General features: G+C 36.9%; 1 protein-coding gene across 1 annotated transcript in view; it reads left to right on the forward strand.

Annotated features, from left to right (window-relative positions):
* Positions 1-15729, forward strand: part of ryr2b (ryanodine receptor 2b (cardiac)) — a 102361-nt gene that overhangs the window by 52137 nt on the left and 34495 nt on the right. Inside the window, exons 34-56 of the mRNA XM_056234992.1 lie at positions 1103-1934; positions 3076-3276; positions 3653-3758; positions 3874-4014; positions 4136-4412; positions 5041-5155; positions 5327-5459; positions 5559-5662; positions 5761-5896; positions 5987-6164; positions 6251-6362; positions 6547-6667; positions 6943-7112; positions 8770-8993; positions 9275-9365; positions 9472-9612; positions 9777-9940; positions 10127-10205; positions 10324-10413; positions 10550-10687; positions 12307-12384; positions 12575-12650; positions 15560-15683. Of these exons, the coding sequence (XP_056090967.1) occupies positions 1103-1934; positions 3076-3276; positions 3653-3758; positions 3874-4014; positions 4136-4412; positions 5041-5155; positions 5327-5459; positions 5559-5662; positions 5761-5896; positions 5987-6164; positions 6251-6362; positions 6547-6667; positions 6943-7112; positions 8770-8993; positions 9275-9365; positions 9472-9612; positions 9777-9940; positions 10127-10205; positions 10324-10413; positions 10550-10687; positions 12307-12384; positions 12575-12650; positions 15560-15683 (3831 nt within the window). The remainder of the gene's footprint in view (positions 1-1102; positions 1935-3075; positions 3277-3652; positions 3759-3873; positions 4015-4135; positions 4413-5040; positions 5156-5326; positions 5460-5558; positions 5663-5760; positions 5897-5986; positions 6165-6250; positions 6363-6546; positions 6668-6942; positions 7113-8769; positions 8994-9274; positions 9366-9471; positions 9613-9776; positions 9941-10126; positions 10206-10323; positions 10414-10549; positions 10688-12306; positions 12385-12574; positions 12651-15559; positions 15684-15729) is intronic.

A 15729-nucleotide genomic window follows, 5' to 3' on the forward strand; every position in this document is an offset into this window, starting at 1 on the left:
AGTTGAGTTCTGTTGAAACTATGCAACTATGTAGCTGACTTACTGCGTTGCTCTGATTGGTTGTAGGTCTATCCAATTGAGTGCAGAGTTTTTTTTTTTTTTCTGGTTCGGTTAAGACACGCCTCATAATCAAAGCCCTATGGAGCAGTATCAGACTCACATTCTGACTAGAATATGAGTATGACGAAGTCAGGCTAATTCTGAATATGAATGTGACCAAACACCCCCTCTGGAAAGGCAAGGCCTTGCACCGTAACATGACTGGGGAGGAGGTTCAGGAGACGGGCAAAGGGCTGGTGAAGGTGAATATAACACGGATAACATTACATATTTTTTATCAGGTTAAACTTTGATTATTAGTCACTCAAACCTTTATCTAAACCTCTCACGTCTCATTCATATCCGCCATGTTTTGTAGTTTTTATAACACATTTTACTCGTGTTTGTAGTTCTGAACTGAATCCTCCTCCTAAGCGCAATGGGTTGTGGGCAATATTAGCCTTTAGAGTGTGCATGGATCCACACTTCGAAAATCTACCGGAAATAGTAGACCATCTGGGGACTTTTGACATACTCTTTTCAACATACTATGCTTTGGGATTGGGACGCACTTATTCTGATCTCGCAAACTATTTAGGAAGGATAGTATGGACATTGGTACAAGGGTAAGAGTCCATGAAAATGAAACTAAGACAAACTAAACTGAATGTGAATGTGACAGACAATTAACAAAACTGTTTTTGTGGCATATTTTTATAGGTTTGAATTTCAATTTGGTACATTCACATTTTTAACATGACAATTAACAAAATGTCATTGGTTTGTGGCATATTTTGTAGATTCGTATTTTTAAGTAGATTTTTTTTTTAAACCTCTGCTTTTCCCTGCTTGACCTTTGGCCTATTTTGTATGATCTGCATTTATTTATTTTATCTGAATATTTACAGATTTTTTCCCACCCTAAAATCTGCTGTTTAAAAAAGTAGTTCTATAAAAACACTTTTGTTAAACAAAACTAAAGTGAAAAAACCCCAAAACAAACTATAAAATACAATTTTCGTTGTTTTTCTAGTTCTATGATTATTACTTTTCCCTCTTTTAGGTGTGTGGACATTCTGGAACTGTCCGAACTGCGTGATCTCCTGAAGTTCCATGACCACACCCTTCGCCTCTACTCAGCCCTTTCAGCTCATGGAAACACACATGTAAGCCACGCCCTCTGCAGCCATGTGGACCAATCACAACTCTTGTTCGCCTTGCAGTGCTCTAGAATGCCAGGTCACCTGCGGATAAGTTACTACAACCTCCTCATCAACACCCACCTCGCTGCCCATGCCAGTGCCAGGCAGGCAATGAACCATGAATACATTGTGCCCATAACGGATGCCACGCAGTCTATTACGCTTTTCAGAAATGACAGGAAAGTGCAAAGATTCCCAGGAAGTGACTTCAGCACTTCCCTGCGTCCGAGAATGCGCTTCACATCACCTTGCTTCATTAGAGCTTATAAAATAGATGTGATGGAAGGAGGTAACGATGGGGCTTTGTGGAGTAATTTGCGCCAAGACAGCCCAGAGTTCCCATTGGATGTATTAAAGGCTGTTGTCATTGCAATGCTGAAGGAGGCAGTGACAGCAGTTGGGCAGGGTGTGAGGGATCCTGCAGGGGGCAGCATAGAGCTCCTGCTGGTTCCTTTGCTCGGTTTACTTCACACACTCCTGATGATGGGTGTGTATCAGGGGACAGATCTGGAGGCCGTGTTTAGTCTCATCCTGCCAGTCAGATACATGAGAGGAACATGTAAAACAGAGAAGATGGATGAACTTGAAGAGAGTGATGGAGAAAGACAGGAAATAGAGGGTAGAGATTGGGAGAATAATGTCTCTCGGCAAAGTCTTCTTCAGATGAAGCTTCCAGAAGCTGTCAAATTACAGGTTGGCACAAATCATTTAAAGAGGTCATTCACCCAAAAATGACATTTTTGTCATTATCAGATGAGCATAAGAAGGCTCTTATGCTCATTGCTCACCAAGGCTACATTTATTTGATCAAAAATACAGTAAAACCTTGAATATTGTGAAATATTATAATAAATTTAAAGGAAACCAGATTTTGCTGTTTGATATTTTTGTTGAAACATGGTGCATTTTTTTTATAGGATTCTCTGATCAACAAAGTTCAAATAAAGGAATAAGCCCAGCGAAGCCATGTTTTACAGTGAATTTAGAACAGCTAAGGGGTGTTGTTAGGCACGACGCGGAGCGGAGTAGAACAGCTAACCCCCGTAGCTGTTCTAAATTCACTGTAAAACACGGCTTCAAGGGGCTTATTGCTTTTATAAAACGGTTATTCCATAAAAATATTCATTTTAATATTTCTTTTATTCATAAAATAAACACCAGCAAGTGAAAATATAACGTTATAACACATTTATTCCTCCGCCAAGCAATGTAGTTCCAAAGAGGTTGTCAAGCAACACATGCCGCAACAAAGAATCACAAACGGCAGTTGCGCAGTAATACCATTAATATAATGCGGTCACAAGTGTAGTAGGTTGAGTAATTTACAATGGCTTCGAACGCAGCTCAACCAATCAGAATCAAGGACCGGAACTATCCGTTTTATAAAGAACCAATTTAATGTGTCCTTGCTGAATAAAAGTATTAATTTATTTTCTTCTTTTTTTTCTTTTTACTTACCTTAAACTTTTGAAATGTATGTCATGCTTTCCACAGCAAAAACTGTTTTGAACATTGATAATAATAAGAAATATACTTCTTGAGCACCAAATCAGCATATTAGAATGATTTCTGAAGGATCATGTGACACTGAAGACTGGAATAATGCTGCTCAAAATTCAGCTTTGCCAACACAGGAATAAATTACATTTTAAAATATATTCAAATAGAAAGGAATTTAAATTGTAATGATATTTCACAATATTAAAATTTTTACTGTATTTTTTTATCAAATAAATGAAGCCTTGGCCAGTATCAGAGACTTCTTTCAAAAACATTTGAAAAAATCCACAATTTTGGAATAAAGTTATATATTCGTTGTCTTTCTCATCATCAGGTGTGCCACCTTCTGAAGTACTTGTGTGACTGCCAGGTGCGTCACAGAGTAGAAGCTGTGATGTCATTCTCAGGTGACTTTGTTGGTCACCTCCAAGACAACCAGCGCTTCCGGTACAATGAAGTTATGGATGCGCTCAACATGTCTGCTGCCCTCACTGCGCGCAAAACTAAAGAGTTCCGTTCCCCCCCTCAGGAACAGGTCAGAGGTCATAGGATAACTGGATTAGACTCTATACTTCTGTCATCATCTACTCACATTCTTGTCATTCCAAACCTGTATGACTTACTTTATAAAATGAACGTTTTTTTTTTTAGGATATTTTATTTTGTGTTGCGCAGAAGAAAGTCGTACAGGCTTGGAACGTCATAAGGTTGAGTTACTTTAGTTAGTTTTATTTTTGTATGAATTATGCTTTTAAAGTCATTTTGTAATTGTAAGTAGTGACAGATCTTTTCTTTTGCATCTGAGTGAAATGGATTTTTGACATGGTTCTATCCATTAGTTGTTTATTGAATGGAGGCAGATCTAAAGGCAAGCTTTCAGTCAGTTGCAGCTGTTTTTTTTCTCCGTTCAGATGAACATGATGTTGAGCTTCCGCGAGGAGTGTCAGGATTGTCCGTGCCCAGAGGAGATCCAAGATTTGATGTGGGAATTCCATCAGGATCTAATGACCCACTGTGGTAGGCATCCAATAAGGACAACCAATGCCATAATTGTATTGCCATCAACTGGCATCATGACCTCTCATACTTGAAGCATTTATTCCCATGTCGTCTTTTTCTTTGTTTAACTTAGGAATTAAGATAGACAGTGATTCAGAGAATGAGAATGAGGATGACGTGTCAATCAGGAATCACCTCCAAGGCCTAGTGGATAAAATAATTCATTTAAAGAGGAGAATGTCTGGCCTGCCTGAGGAGATTGTGAACAAACCTGGTCAGAAACACTAGCAGTCTCTTTCGTTATGATTTGTGTTAATATAGCCTCTTGATTCTATTACTTGTAAAACTGTACAGGTACAGTGATTCTAAGCTTGAACAGACCTCTCTCGTTCTAGTCTCTCTGCAGCAGCTGATATCAGAGACCATGATGCACTGGGCCCAAGAGGGGACGATTGAAGACCCCGATCTGGTGCGTGCTGTTTTCAGCCTGCTGCTACAACAGTATGCTGGGCTGGATGGCCAGATGTCTGCTCCACTACAGAAGGCTTACTGTATCAGCCAGGCATCTGTGGAAGACGCTCTTAACCTACAGTGGGCTCTAGCATGCATTCGTTCATTGCTCACGGCCAGGATGGACAAAGAAGAAGAGGAACTTATGATTAGAGGACTGGGGTGAGAGACGATAGCTGGGTTATTTTTTTTATAAATAGTAGGCAGAACACTAGGCATTATGCAGCGCCAAATGTTTCACTCTATAATTGTCACTTGACCTTTTCAAATTGCATGAGAGTTGCAACCTTCTTCAAAATTATTATAAAACCCAAAGGAAAGAGAAATGTATAAGTTGACCGTTTTAACTATGGCAATATAATATGTAATTTAAAAGACATTAACATACTCTGAAAGACTGAAATAATGCTTTGTCATCATCACAGGAATAAATTACATTTTAAAATGCATTAACTGAAAACATTCATTTTAAATTGTAATAACTATATCACAATATTACTGTTTTAGCAGACCTATTTTTTTTTAAAAACATTAAAGAAATCTTACCAACCCCAAACTTTTGAACGGTAGGGCATTTTCATGATTAAGCACAAATACATAATTAATATTATTTGTTAGCATTTCTAATCAGGCACTAAACTTGATACCCATGAAACATCTCAGCCAACAAAATTCATTTTAACACATCCTATCATGCAGCTTTCACCCCCCCCCCCCCTTTTTTTTCTATGGACTGCTATGTCCAAGCCAGTTTATCCTTTATTTGAGACCTGAGTTTTCTCTTGTGTAGTGACATCATGAACAATAAAGTTTTCTACCAGCATCCTAATCTGATGAGAGCTCTGGGGATGCATGAGACCGTCATGGAAGTTATGGTGAACGTACTTGGTGCTAGAGAATCCAAGGTAATCGTACTAACAATTACTTTCAGTGATTATCATCTTATGTGTTCATTATTGTTCAGTAGTCAGATGTCAGTTGCATAATTGAACCTAATCATTAGATTAAGTTGAATGTTTTACTTTATTCACTCCAGTGAGGTCCTCTGATAACTCTGATTCTCTTGCCTCATTAAGGAAATCATGTTCCCTAAGATGGTTGCACACTGCTGTCGTTTCCTGTGTTATTTCTGTCGAATCAGTCGCCATAACCAGAAAGCCATGTTTGATCATCTCAGCTACCTGCTGGACAACAGCAATGTAGGACTTGGTATGTTCATACTGATCTGGTTTAACCCATAAATAACCTTCAACTTTAAACTTTTTACGGAAGTAGACAAAGTAAATGTGATGTTTTTTTTCTGATCAGCGTCTCCTTCAATGAGAGGATCGACTCCTCTGGATGTGGCGGCCGCTTCTGTCATGGACAACAACGAGCTGGCACTTGCTCTCACAGAGGCGGATCTGGAGAAAGTAAGTCTCACTGACGGATTGCTTTTTCTCTCTTCTACATCCCTTCTGACTTTTGGTGATATTGAACTGGTCTGGTCTTTGTGAATGTGTTCGTACAGGTTGTGCAGTATTTGGGAGGTTGTGGTTTGTGTAGTTGTGCTCTGCTAGTCTCCAAAGGATACCCTGATATTGGATGGAATCCTGTAGAGGGAGAACGTTACCTGGACTTCCTGCGCTTTGCAGTATTTTGCAATGGTAATGATTAGTTTTAATCTGGAATCCTGACCTGGTGAAACCTAATTGAATGCCTCCAGTTGGTTTTGATTACTTGTTCTCCTCATACAGGTGAGAGTGTTGAGGAGAACGCCTATGTGGTGGTGAGGCTTCTGATTCGCCGACCTGAGTGTTTTGGTCCCGCTCTTCGAGGGGAGGGGGGAAATGGTCTTCTAGCAACCATGGAGGAAGCCATCAGAATTTCCCACCAGCAGGATGGAATCAGTGCACACAGTTCCAACCGGACACTGTGAGTGTTGTGTTTCAGTTTTTTTTCTGTCTTTGTTTTTCTCATTCTCGCTGATAGCCGTGTCTCATTCTGACCTGCACTCTTAGTAACACGCTTGATGATGATGAAGAAGATGATGTCATCCACATGGGACACGCCATAATGACCTTCTACTCTGCTCTGATTGATCTGTTGGGTCGCTGCGCCCCTGAAACACATGTAAGTGTTTCGGGAAACCCACTGGGGAAAGCTAGATAAGAGCCTCATGATGTGTTTGAAGGAATGAGTTGGAAATGGCTAATTGGTTTTATCTACTTTTTAAGGCAGTTTCCATTAAAGCTTTGAAAGGTTCTTCAAGGTTTGCTAATGGTTGTCTCTGTTGTGTGCGTATGTGGCCTTGCAGCTCATAGAAGCGGGGAAAGGTGAGGCCATCCGATTCAGGGCAATCTTGAGGTCTCTCGTTCCCAGAGAGGATCTGGAGGGCATCATAAATATTCCTTTTAGTTTACCAATTATAAACACAGGTGCGTGTGGGTGTGTTGGTGTTTGTTGACTTGCAAACTTAAGTAAAATATACATTCTTGATGTAAAATCATTCTTTTCAAGACTGTTGATTTATCTTTCTAAATCTATTTGATTGTTAAAAACTGGGGTCAGTGTAATGAGAGAGCCTGAGCTCAGTTTTTAAATAAACTAAGCATATTTAGGTTGGAGTTGCTGGCAAATTATGTAGTTCGTTATTTGAAGTCTAAAAGTGATTAATTGGTGGTGGAAAATATTTTGTGCTTGTTATACTCAGATGATGTAGTGATCGAGCCAGACATGTCTCGGATCTTTTGTCCGGATCACAAAGCAGCCATGGTGCTGTTTTTGGACCGAGTCTACGGAGTTCAGGACCAGCAGTTCTTGCTACATTTACTGGAGTATGGTTTCCTGCCGGACCTGCAAGCGGCTGTTAACATGGATAATGTAATTTGAATTTGAATATTGTCATTGTTGTTTTAAACCCATATTACCTCTTTTTTCAGTGTAATACAAAATTAGTTTAACTTGAATGTGGTTTCCATGTGAAATTTCCATTTAATGCAAATGAGTGGTAATAGAGCACCATGAATGGAGTCCATTCAGTTCATGTACCGTATTTAAGTCTTTTAAAGTCAAACAATAGGCTTTTTTGTGAGGAACAAACCTGATATTGAATGCGTTTATTTACTGAAAATCTTAAATTTGGGAGTTGACTCCCCCAATTAAGACTTGAACCCTGCAATGTACGCCAAAATAAAGGTTAAGGGGGTTGTGGTGGCAAACAATTTTACATCTTTGAATAAGAGACAAACATGTACCAATTGTTTTTAAAGATTATTTATTCCCTTGCAAGGAAAGGTCAACGTTCATACAGTCATACAGAGTGGCTGCAGAGTGTGACAAAGAAGGGAGGGCATCCTTCCTCCTTTATAATTGACTCCCTCTATGTCATCATGAACCACTAACACATTGTTGCATCCTACTACCCTTGAGTAAAGGCCCTTTGTCTCAGTCATACATTAGTCACACATTTCTTTTTGTCCAGTCATGTATACAAGGTCATACACATACTTTGTTCTATCAATGTATCAGAATCATGGGACTCCACGTGCGATCCTAGTGCATTTTACCTTAACACCATGTTTCTAAGATTCTATGAATATAAGAAAATGCAAACATATAGAACATATTAAATTCTTCCACAGGGTCTTAAAGGCTTGCAGTCTTAATTCTACATATTCCAGCAGCTCTGTCTGTTCTACATGTTTCAACAGCTCTGCCTGAATGCAGCAGAAAAAGAAAATATAATTTAAAGTTCAACCACCCCTAAAACAGGCCATACCATTGGCGTGTGGGTCTGGTAATTACAAAACTGAAGACATTGACAATACACAGAACTCAACATACATAGGCATGAAACCATTAGTTGAAATTGAAGTCTCGTAATTTAAGTAACATTGTGATCCATGAATACAATTGCAACATAGTAATTGATGAAATTCACCCCAAGTGTTGTTGTGTATATATATATATACACTGCCGTTCAAAATATTTGAATGAAGTTACCCAGGCTGCATTTATTGAATCAAAAATGCAGTAAAACACTAATATTGTGAATTTAAAATAAATTTAATTTAATTTAAAATGTAAAAAAAAAAAAACTATTTTTATAAAAAACTATTTATATTTTTAAATATAACTATTTTTAAAAAAACTATTATATATATATTTAAATGTAATTTATAATTTGTTGAATTTTTAGCAGTCTTCACTGTCACATGATCCTTCAGAAATCATTCTAATATGCTGATTTAATGCTAAAGAAACATTTTTATTATAATCAATGTTAAAAACAGCTGTGCTGCTTAATTTTTTTTGTGGAAACCGTGATGCACTTTGCTTCAGGACTCTTGATGAACAGAAAGTTCAAAAGAACACCGTTTGTTAGAAATATAAATACATTTTTGGTAACAATGTAAAAGTCTTCACCGTCTCTTTTGATCAATTTAATACATTCTTGATGAATAAAAAAATTATTTTGTTTCATTTATATATATATATATATATATATATATATATATATATATATCTTTCTCTGCAGACGGGGTTAGGTGGAACAGACATGGCCCTGGCCCTCAATCGATACATATGTGTGGCCATGCTGCCACTGCTGAGTAAGTATTCCTCTCTCCTGTGTGACTCTTCATCTCTATGGACCAGGCTGGTGGATGGGCTTCTGGAGGGTGTCTACAGCCTCTCTAAAGCCTGCGGACTGACCAAGGCCCAGAGAGATGCCATACAGGACTGTCTGCTGGCAGTGTGTGGGTGAGGATGTTAGACATTGTTTCTTTTTGAGTTGATCTTATTATTTAGTAAAAGTCATTAATACGATTTACACAATTACAAGAGTGACTGTTTTAAGGATTTCTGCAAATAATAGGCCATTACATGTGGTCACTGCATCTTTCTCTTCCTGTTCTTGCTCTTGTAGGACTGACTTTAAGATCTGTCATTTACTGTAAAAGCAATTTTATATCGGATGGGTTTGTATATTTATAATCCATTCTTATTTTTTTAACTGCATGTGTGCAACTTCATTCCCACAGAAAACTGAATCCCTCCATGCTGCAATTTCTGCTGCGTAATCTTGTGTATGACGTCCCTCAACTGTCAGAAAACTCCAAGATGCCACTTAAGGTCTAAAGAGAAAACATAAAAAAACAAAGCATTCAATCAAAAAATATTTAAAGATAAATCAGGTATTCATAATTCTACCTATGACTGTGGTCACTTCCTCTCCCAGCTGTTGACCAATCATTATGAGCAGAGCAGGAAGTACTACTGTCTGAATGATGGATGGGGTGGCTTTGGCTCCGCCTCAGAGGAAGAACTTCGTCTGACCAGGAGGCTGTTTTGGGGTATATTCAGTGCTCTTGCCAAAAAAGTGAGAAAAGACAGAAAACACTCTTTCATTACACTCCGTTTATATTACAAATATGCCACGAACCATGTGAGCATACAGTTAATTGCTCCTAAGTAGTGTCTTGTGGATAGAATTTCATTTGAATTTTACAGTTAAAATGTTCATTTTTTCAATCTTTTCCACAGTGTTACGATGCAGACCTGTTCAAACTGGCCCTCGGTTGTCTCAGTGCAGTTGCTGGGGCGATTCCTCCCAACCACCTTGACCCGAGCTGCACCGGCGGACAAGAGAGACATTTAGCGATGGATTCAGAGAGACGTTTTTTTCCTCGACCCCTGGACACCTCAAAGTAAGACTTCTATTGACTTAAAAGGGCCATGACCCATGCCTAACCAGGGCACATAAACACGCTTGAGCTTGATCTAATTGACCATGAGCACTGATTTTAGAAGTTCACTTTATCTATTTCTGAAAAGTGTATTGCGTTTATTTGATATGTGATGAATAATAATCTAGTTTTTTCATGCATTTATAGTGTGACAATCCCAGAGAGGCTCGAGTTTGTGGTGAACAAATACGCTGAACATACACATGAGAAATGGTCAATGGACAAGGTAATAAGTTTCTTTACTTATTACAGGAATCTACTTGATGATAATAGCCATTAATATAGTGAAAACTTTGGTAAATCTGTAGTTTTAAAGCCATTTGTGTTTGATGGTTCTTTTCCAGTTTGGTAACGGTTGGGTTCATGGAGAACAGCTTTCTGAGAGTGCTAAAGTTCATCCACTCCTAAAACCTTACAGAGCTCTATCTGAGAAGGTAGTTCACCCTCCCTCATACAATGCATGCACACACATTACAAACAACAACACCATATATTCAGTATTTTTCAAATACATTTAAACAGGCAACATGCAGTTTATTTTTCTCACATTGAGGTTGCTCTGTATTTTAGGATAAAGAAGGTTATCGAGGGGTCATCAAAGAGACTGTGAAATGCATGCTGTTCTTGGGCTGGACTATTGAGAGGACCAATGAGGGGGAGTCACAAGGCTTTCACAACCCAGCTAGGAGGATCTCGCAGTCTGGCAAGGTAATGGACAGTGTTGGGAATAGTTGATTAAATGAATTAGCCTCAGGCTGAAGGAAATGCAAATTCACACCTGTACACGAGATCAAACAAACCTTTCAGCTGTGCTACTATTCTGGATTACAGAAGAATAGGACTCAGGAGAAGAAAGTTCATATGTGATGTATAACTAAGGTCATTTTTGCTTATTAGTATGGTTGAAATGGATCATCAAATATCAGCAGAAAAGACATTGGTTAATAAAGTGAGATTAAATACATAAAGTATATATTATTATTTAACATTTAATTATTGCAGGTTCACATAATATTCAGCGTTTGCATTTCACTTTCACTTTTGAAGTCTAGAACTACAATAACCATCATGTTTACACAGCGCACACAACGCCTTTGCACTTACTCGTGATTTCTCTCAACATGGCCACAGGAGCGGTGTCAGCCAATAAATGGGAAAACAAAGTAGCATGCGTTACTTACTTGAAAAAAGTAATGCAGATATTTTGTTGTAAATTTAAAAGTAATGTGTTACTTTACTAGATACATGAAAAAAGTAATCTGATTACTTAACTCGTTGTAATGCACTACCCCCAACACTGGTAATGGACTCCATCATAGAGGATAGCAAAGCTCTGATAAAGAGTGTGTGGTAGGGATGTGACGGTGAGGGTGGTGAGCTCACGCTGAATTGAGCTGACACGTTTAGTTTTTAATTGTAGTGTCTGTTCTTTAACTAAATTCTAAATGATTTGTATTACTATAAAAAATAAAAACGGTGTAAGCAATGGAACCGGTGTTGCGGCTGAACACCGTGTAACACCGGTAACACAGACTATCGCTCCAAGCCTATTGTGTGGTTTTGTGCTTTATCTGTACTTTTCTATCCATTTTTCCTTAAATTTTCAAGTTTTAGTTTTTTTAAATAAGATATTTTGTCATTGCACCCATAAACAAACCGGAGTATATATATATATATATTTAATAAAAAAAATCATTTGAAGAAGATATGATGAAATATGTGCATCTTAATAGTGCTGGTCCATGTTTGGAGCACTAGAAAAAATTAAATATGTTAATAAAAAGCTTAAATAAGCTTATAAAATCCTTCCAATACAAGGATTTCTGTATTTTTGGACCTAAAAAAAAGTATGACCCATGTGAATTGTGTAAATCACAGCAGTGCCATCTGCGGGACACCCTTAGCATGTTAGCCAGGGTTTAGTGCGCCAAATACAAGTAAAATCTGTGTTGAAACTGTTATTCGCCAGATTGTTTTAGCATTTCAGTAGCACACTTCAGTATTTTAGCATGTTTTAGCATTTCAGTAGCACACTATTGTGCGTTTTCCCTCCCACGACCACCATTCATCAAGGCGAATTCTTTGTGCATTGAACTGACAGCTATTTCGTATTACACACTGGGATTCAGTGATTGGGATTCAGAATAGTGTGTGCTCGCCAAGACTGGATTAACAGCTCTTAGGCTTTTAGAAGACATTGCTTATTCAGAGAACATTGGATGCATTCAAAATAGACTCTGCTTGGGTTTGACAAATGCTAATAATCAAACCAGATAAATGCACTGTGTTTCTATGAAGAACATAAGTTGTGTTTTGTCTTTTAATAGCTGTCTTTTGAAGGAGCCTCCACATTCAGTCCAAAGCCTGTGGACACGAGCAGTGTGACTCTGACCTGGGATCAGTATGTAAGCAGCCTCAATGAATTCCACACAATATAAATCAGCTTTTATTTGAATAACTTGTATAGTTAAAATAGCTTTTAGAATACATTTTTTTAGAAGTCATTTTAGAAATTGCCTCTTATATATATACTGCCAGCCGGCTTTGTACATTAACAGGATTAAAAATAACTGCACTTTCAATCTGGTGTTGAAGGCTATGGCAGAGCGGTTGGCTGAGAATTATCATCACATCTGGGCAGCCAGGAAACGGCAGGAACTGGAGAGTAAAGGTGTGTGTTACAGATGGGCTGCTGTGAGAGATGATACAGTAAATTAAATTAGGGTTTCTGCAGCCACCTGCATCTTACAGAGAAAAAAGACACTGTGAAATAGCAATGCTGAGGTGAAAAGGTGTGAATGTACACTGTACAGGTATATATACACTACTGTCTTTTTAAGAAATGAATACTTTTATTCAGCACGGATGCATTTAATTGACAAATACATTTATAATGTTACAAAATATTTCTTTTTGAAATAAATGCTGTACTTTGCTGAACTTTCTATTAATCCTAAAAAAAATATGTATTATGGTTTCACAAAAATATTAAGCAGCACAACTGTTTTTAATAATAATAAGAAGAAATGTTTCTTTAGCATCAAATCAGCATATTAGAATGATTTTTGAAGGATCATGTGACAGTGAAGACTGGAGTAATGATGCTGAAGATTCACAAAATTACTGTTTTCACTGTATTTTGATCAAATAAATATAGCCTTGGTGAACATTAGAGACTCCCAAAAACATTAAAATAGATAAATAGATATTTAATGTATTTTTAATGCAATTCTTAACCTTTGATATCGCTTTTTGTACTCATGGTCTTCAATATTTTATCTACTTTTCACTAAGTAAATAATAATTTAGAGTGAGCTAGTTGCAAAATAATCACCAGCGGCACCCTAAAAGAGTTTATTTAGCTACACTGACCAGTTGATTGTTGACACTATCCTGCTTATTAAAGAATATTAAATATAAAACAATTAAACTATATTACAGAGTTTTACACATTAAATAAATAAATGCACATTAAACACTGCTTTGTTATGTAAGAAGAAAGAGACAATGGAATAATATGGAGGCGTGAAACTAGTAGAGTGTGTGTTTAAATAAACTGGTTAGCAGTCAATATACACAAATATTTGTTCTAGAACGACCAATCATAGTCATATATTTTAGACAGCTGTGCATAGATGGGCATAAATACTGTGTGAAAAAATGTATTTAAATAGAAATACAGTATTTTGAAAATACACAAAATACATGTGAAATTGGCCATCCAGTGCAGGTATTGGTCACAGTGAATAAAGAAACTACATAGGCCAATTGCTGGCCATTACAAATAAACTTGTGCAAAATAGCAGCCATTTCTATACTTATTTCTGACCAGGTTACAATGTAGTCGATTACTTACATTATTAAAAGCGCTATATAAAAGAGGATGACTTGTGGTGAACACTATTAAAAAATTCATACTGTATGTAAAACTGTGGGAACCTTTTCTGCTATCTAGCAAAGAATATGACCCAAAATCTTAATTTTACTTCACAGTAACAATATATATCATGGTTTCACAATTCTCAATATCAGTTTTGATACAACAACAAAAACTGAATTTCAAACTCTGTTGAGGCTTTTTTTTTTTTTTTTTTTGGTAGTCCAATGCTTTTTAAGTAGGGGTGTAACGATACCCTCATGTCACGATTCGATACATATCACGATACTGAACTCAAGATACGATATTATTGAGATACTCCAAGACATATGATAAAAGTTAACAAAAAATGTACTGTTGATTAAAATGCTAAATTTGATATTACATTGTGTGTATAAATGAATAGGCTTGGACTTGGTGCTGGAACCCCAAAGCACAGGACAATAGTGACACGAGAATAAACATATTCATGATTCTGAAGCTGAAAATACAGAATTATTTAAGACGAATATGCTTGCACTCTTTCACTGACTAGATATATTTAAAATAATGTAGGCCACATACTTTACTTTACTGTTAACATCAGACATTTGGCATTATCAGGACCCACAAATATACTTCCCCATTGCACTATTACAATTGTTACACCCTATTTTTAAGTATAGTAATTTTAAATTTATTTGTTTCTATAAGTTCATTAAAATTATAAAGTTTATCTAAAATATTAAATTAGAATTAATTTGACACTATTTACCCAAAGTTTTTAATTTTTTTTTATGAACAATAAAACTAAAAGCTGAAGATTGTTGTGGTGTATCATGCATCAGTGCTTCTTTTCCCACTCCAACGTTCCAATAATTCCTAAATTGCCCACTAAAAGCTGCACGGATAGATTTGCTTACCCCAAAATAGGCCCATAGAAAAAGTTTAATCGATTCACACTTTATATCATCTCTATGATATGTAGTGTCATATCACCTGGCCCTAATATGCAGTAATGCTTTAAACACATTTGACAAGCTAGTTAATAAAAATCAACAACCGATCAAGACTGATTGGCTAATGCTATTTTCCCACTTGTCTGTGCTCTTTTATTCTTTCATGTTAACTGAAGGCAAATCTGAATAACTTTATTTATTCAGGCCTCTAAATTTAACTTTAATCAACAAGTAGAATTGATCATTACATCCTCACCTTATTCCAGGAAAATCGCTGATCCAATGCTGAGTTGTACTGTAGCTCACATGCATGAGTGTTGGGGTTGGGAGGAGCTAGTTGATTCAACATCTAAACTAGTTGATGCATGAAACCAGTACCCTGATAAAGAGGTTGACTGGCAAAAAGTATTTGATGTATTTTGACAATACAAAAATACTCATCTTAAATGTATTTAAATACAAATTACATTTGATTTCCCCAAAGTCTTCAAAATACAAAATAGTATTTTGTATTTCAGATACATATTTTAAATACATGTATCTGAAATATTGCCCATCCCTGCAGCTGTGTAATAATATGCACTAATTACTAAAGCAGTGCCCTGGACAAGCTACGTGTAGGAATCAATTTAATAACTGTCAGTAGTTTAATTAATTAAAATGTATTATATTTATATAACTCTTAACAATGGCAATTGTCTCAAAGCCAAATTGGCAGGACTATAATCATTTGTGGCTGTTAATTCTGATGCTGTTTTTGTCCAGGAGGGGGCAGTCACCCTCTGCTTGTACCTTATGATGCTCTGAGTGTTAAAGACAAGAACCGAGTCAGAGACAAAGCTCAAGATGTTCTCAAGTTCTTCCAAATCAATGGGTACTCAGTGAGGAGGTAAGGGTGCTTTCCTGCTACTGGATACTAGAATGAGCATGATGCC

The sequence above is a fragment of the Rhinichthys klamathensis genome, unplaced genomic scaffold (genome assembly GCF_029890125.1).
Source record: "Rhinichthys klamathensis goyatoka isolate OS25496 unplaced genomic scaffold, OSU_Roscu_1.1 h1tg000412l_1, whole genome shotgun sequence".
Classification (NCBI taxonomy): Eukaryota; Metazoa; Chordata; class Actinopteri; order Cypriniformes; family Leuciscidae; genus Rhinichthys; species Rhinichthys klamathensis.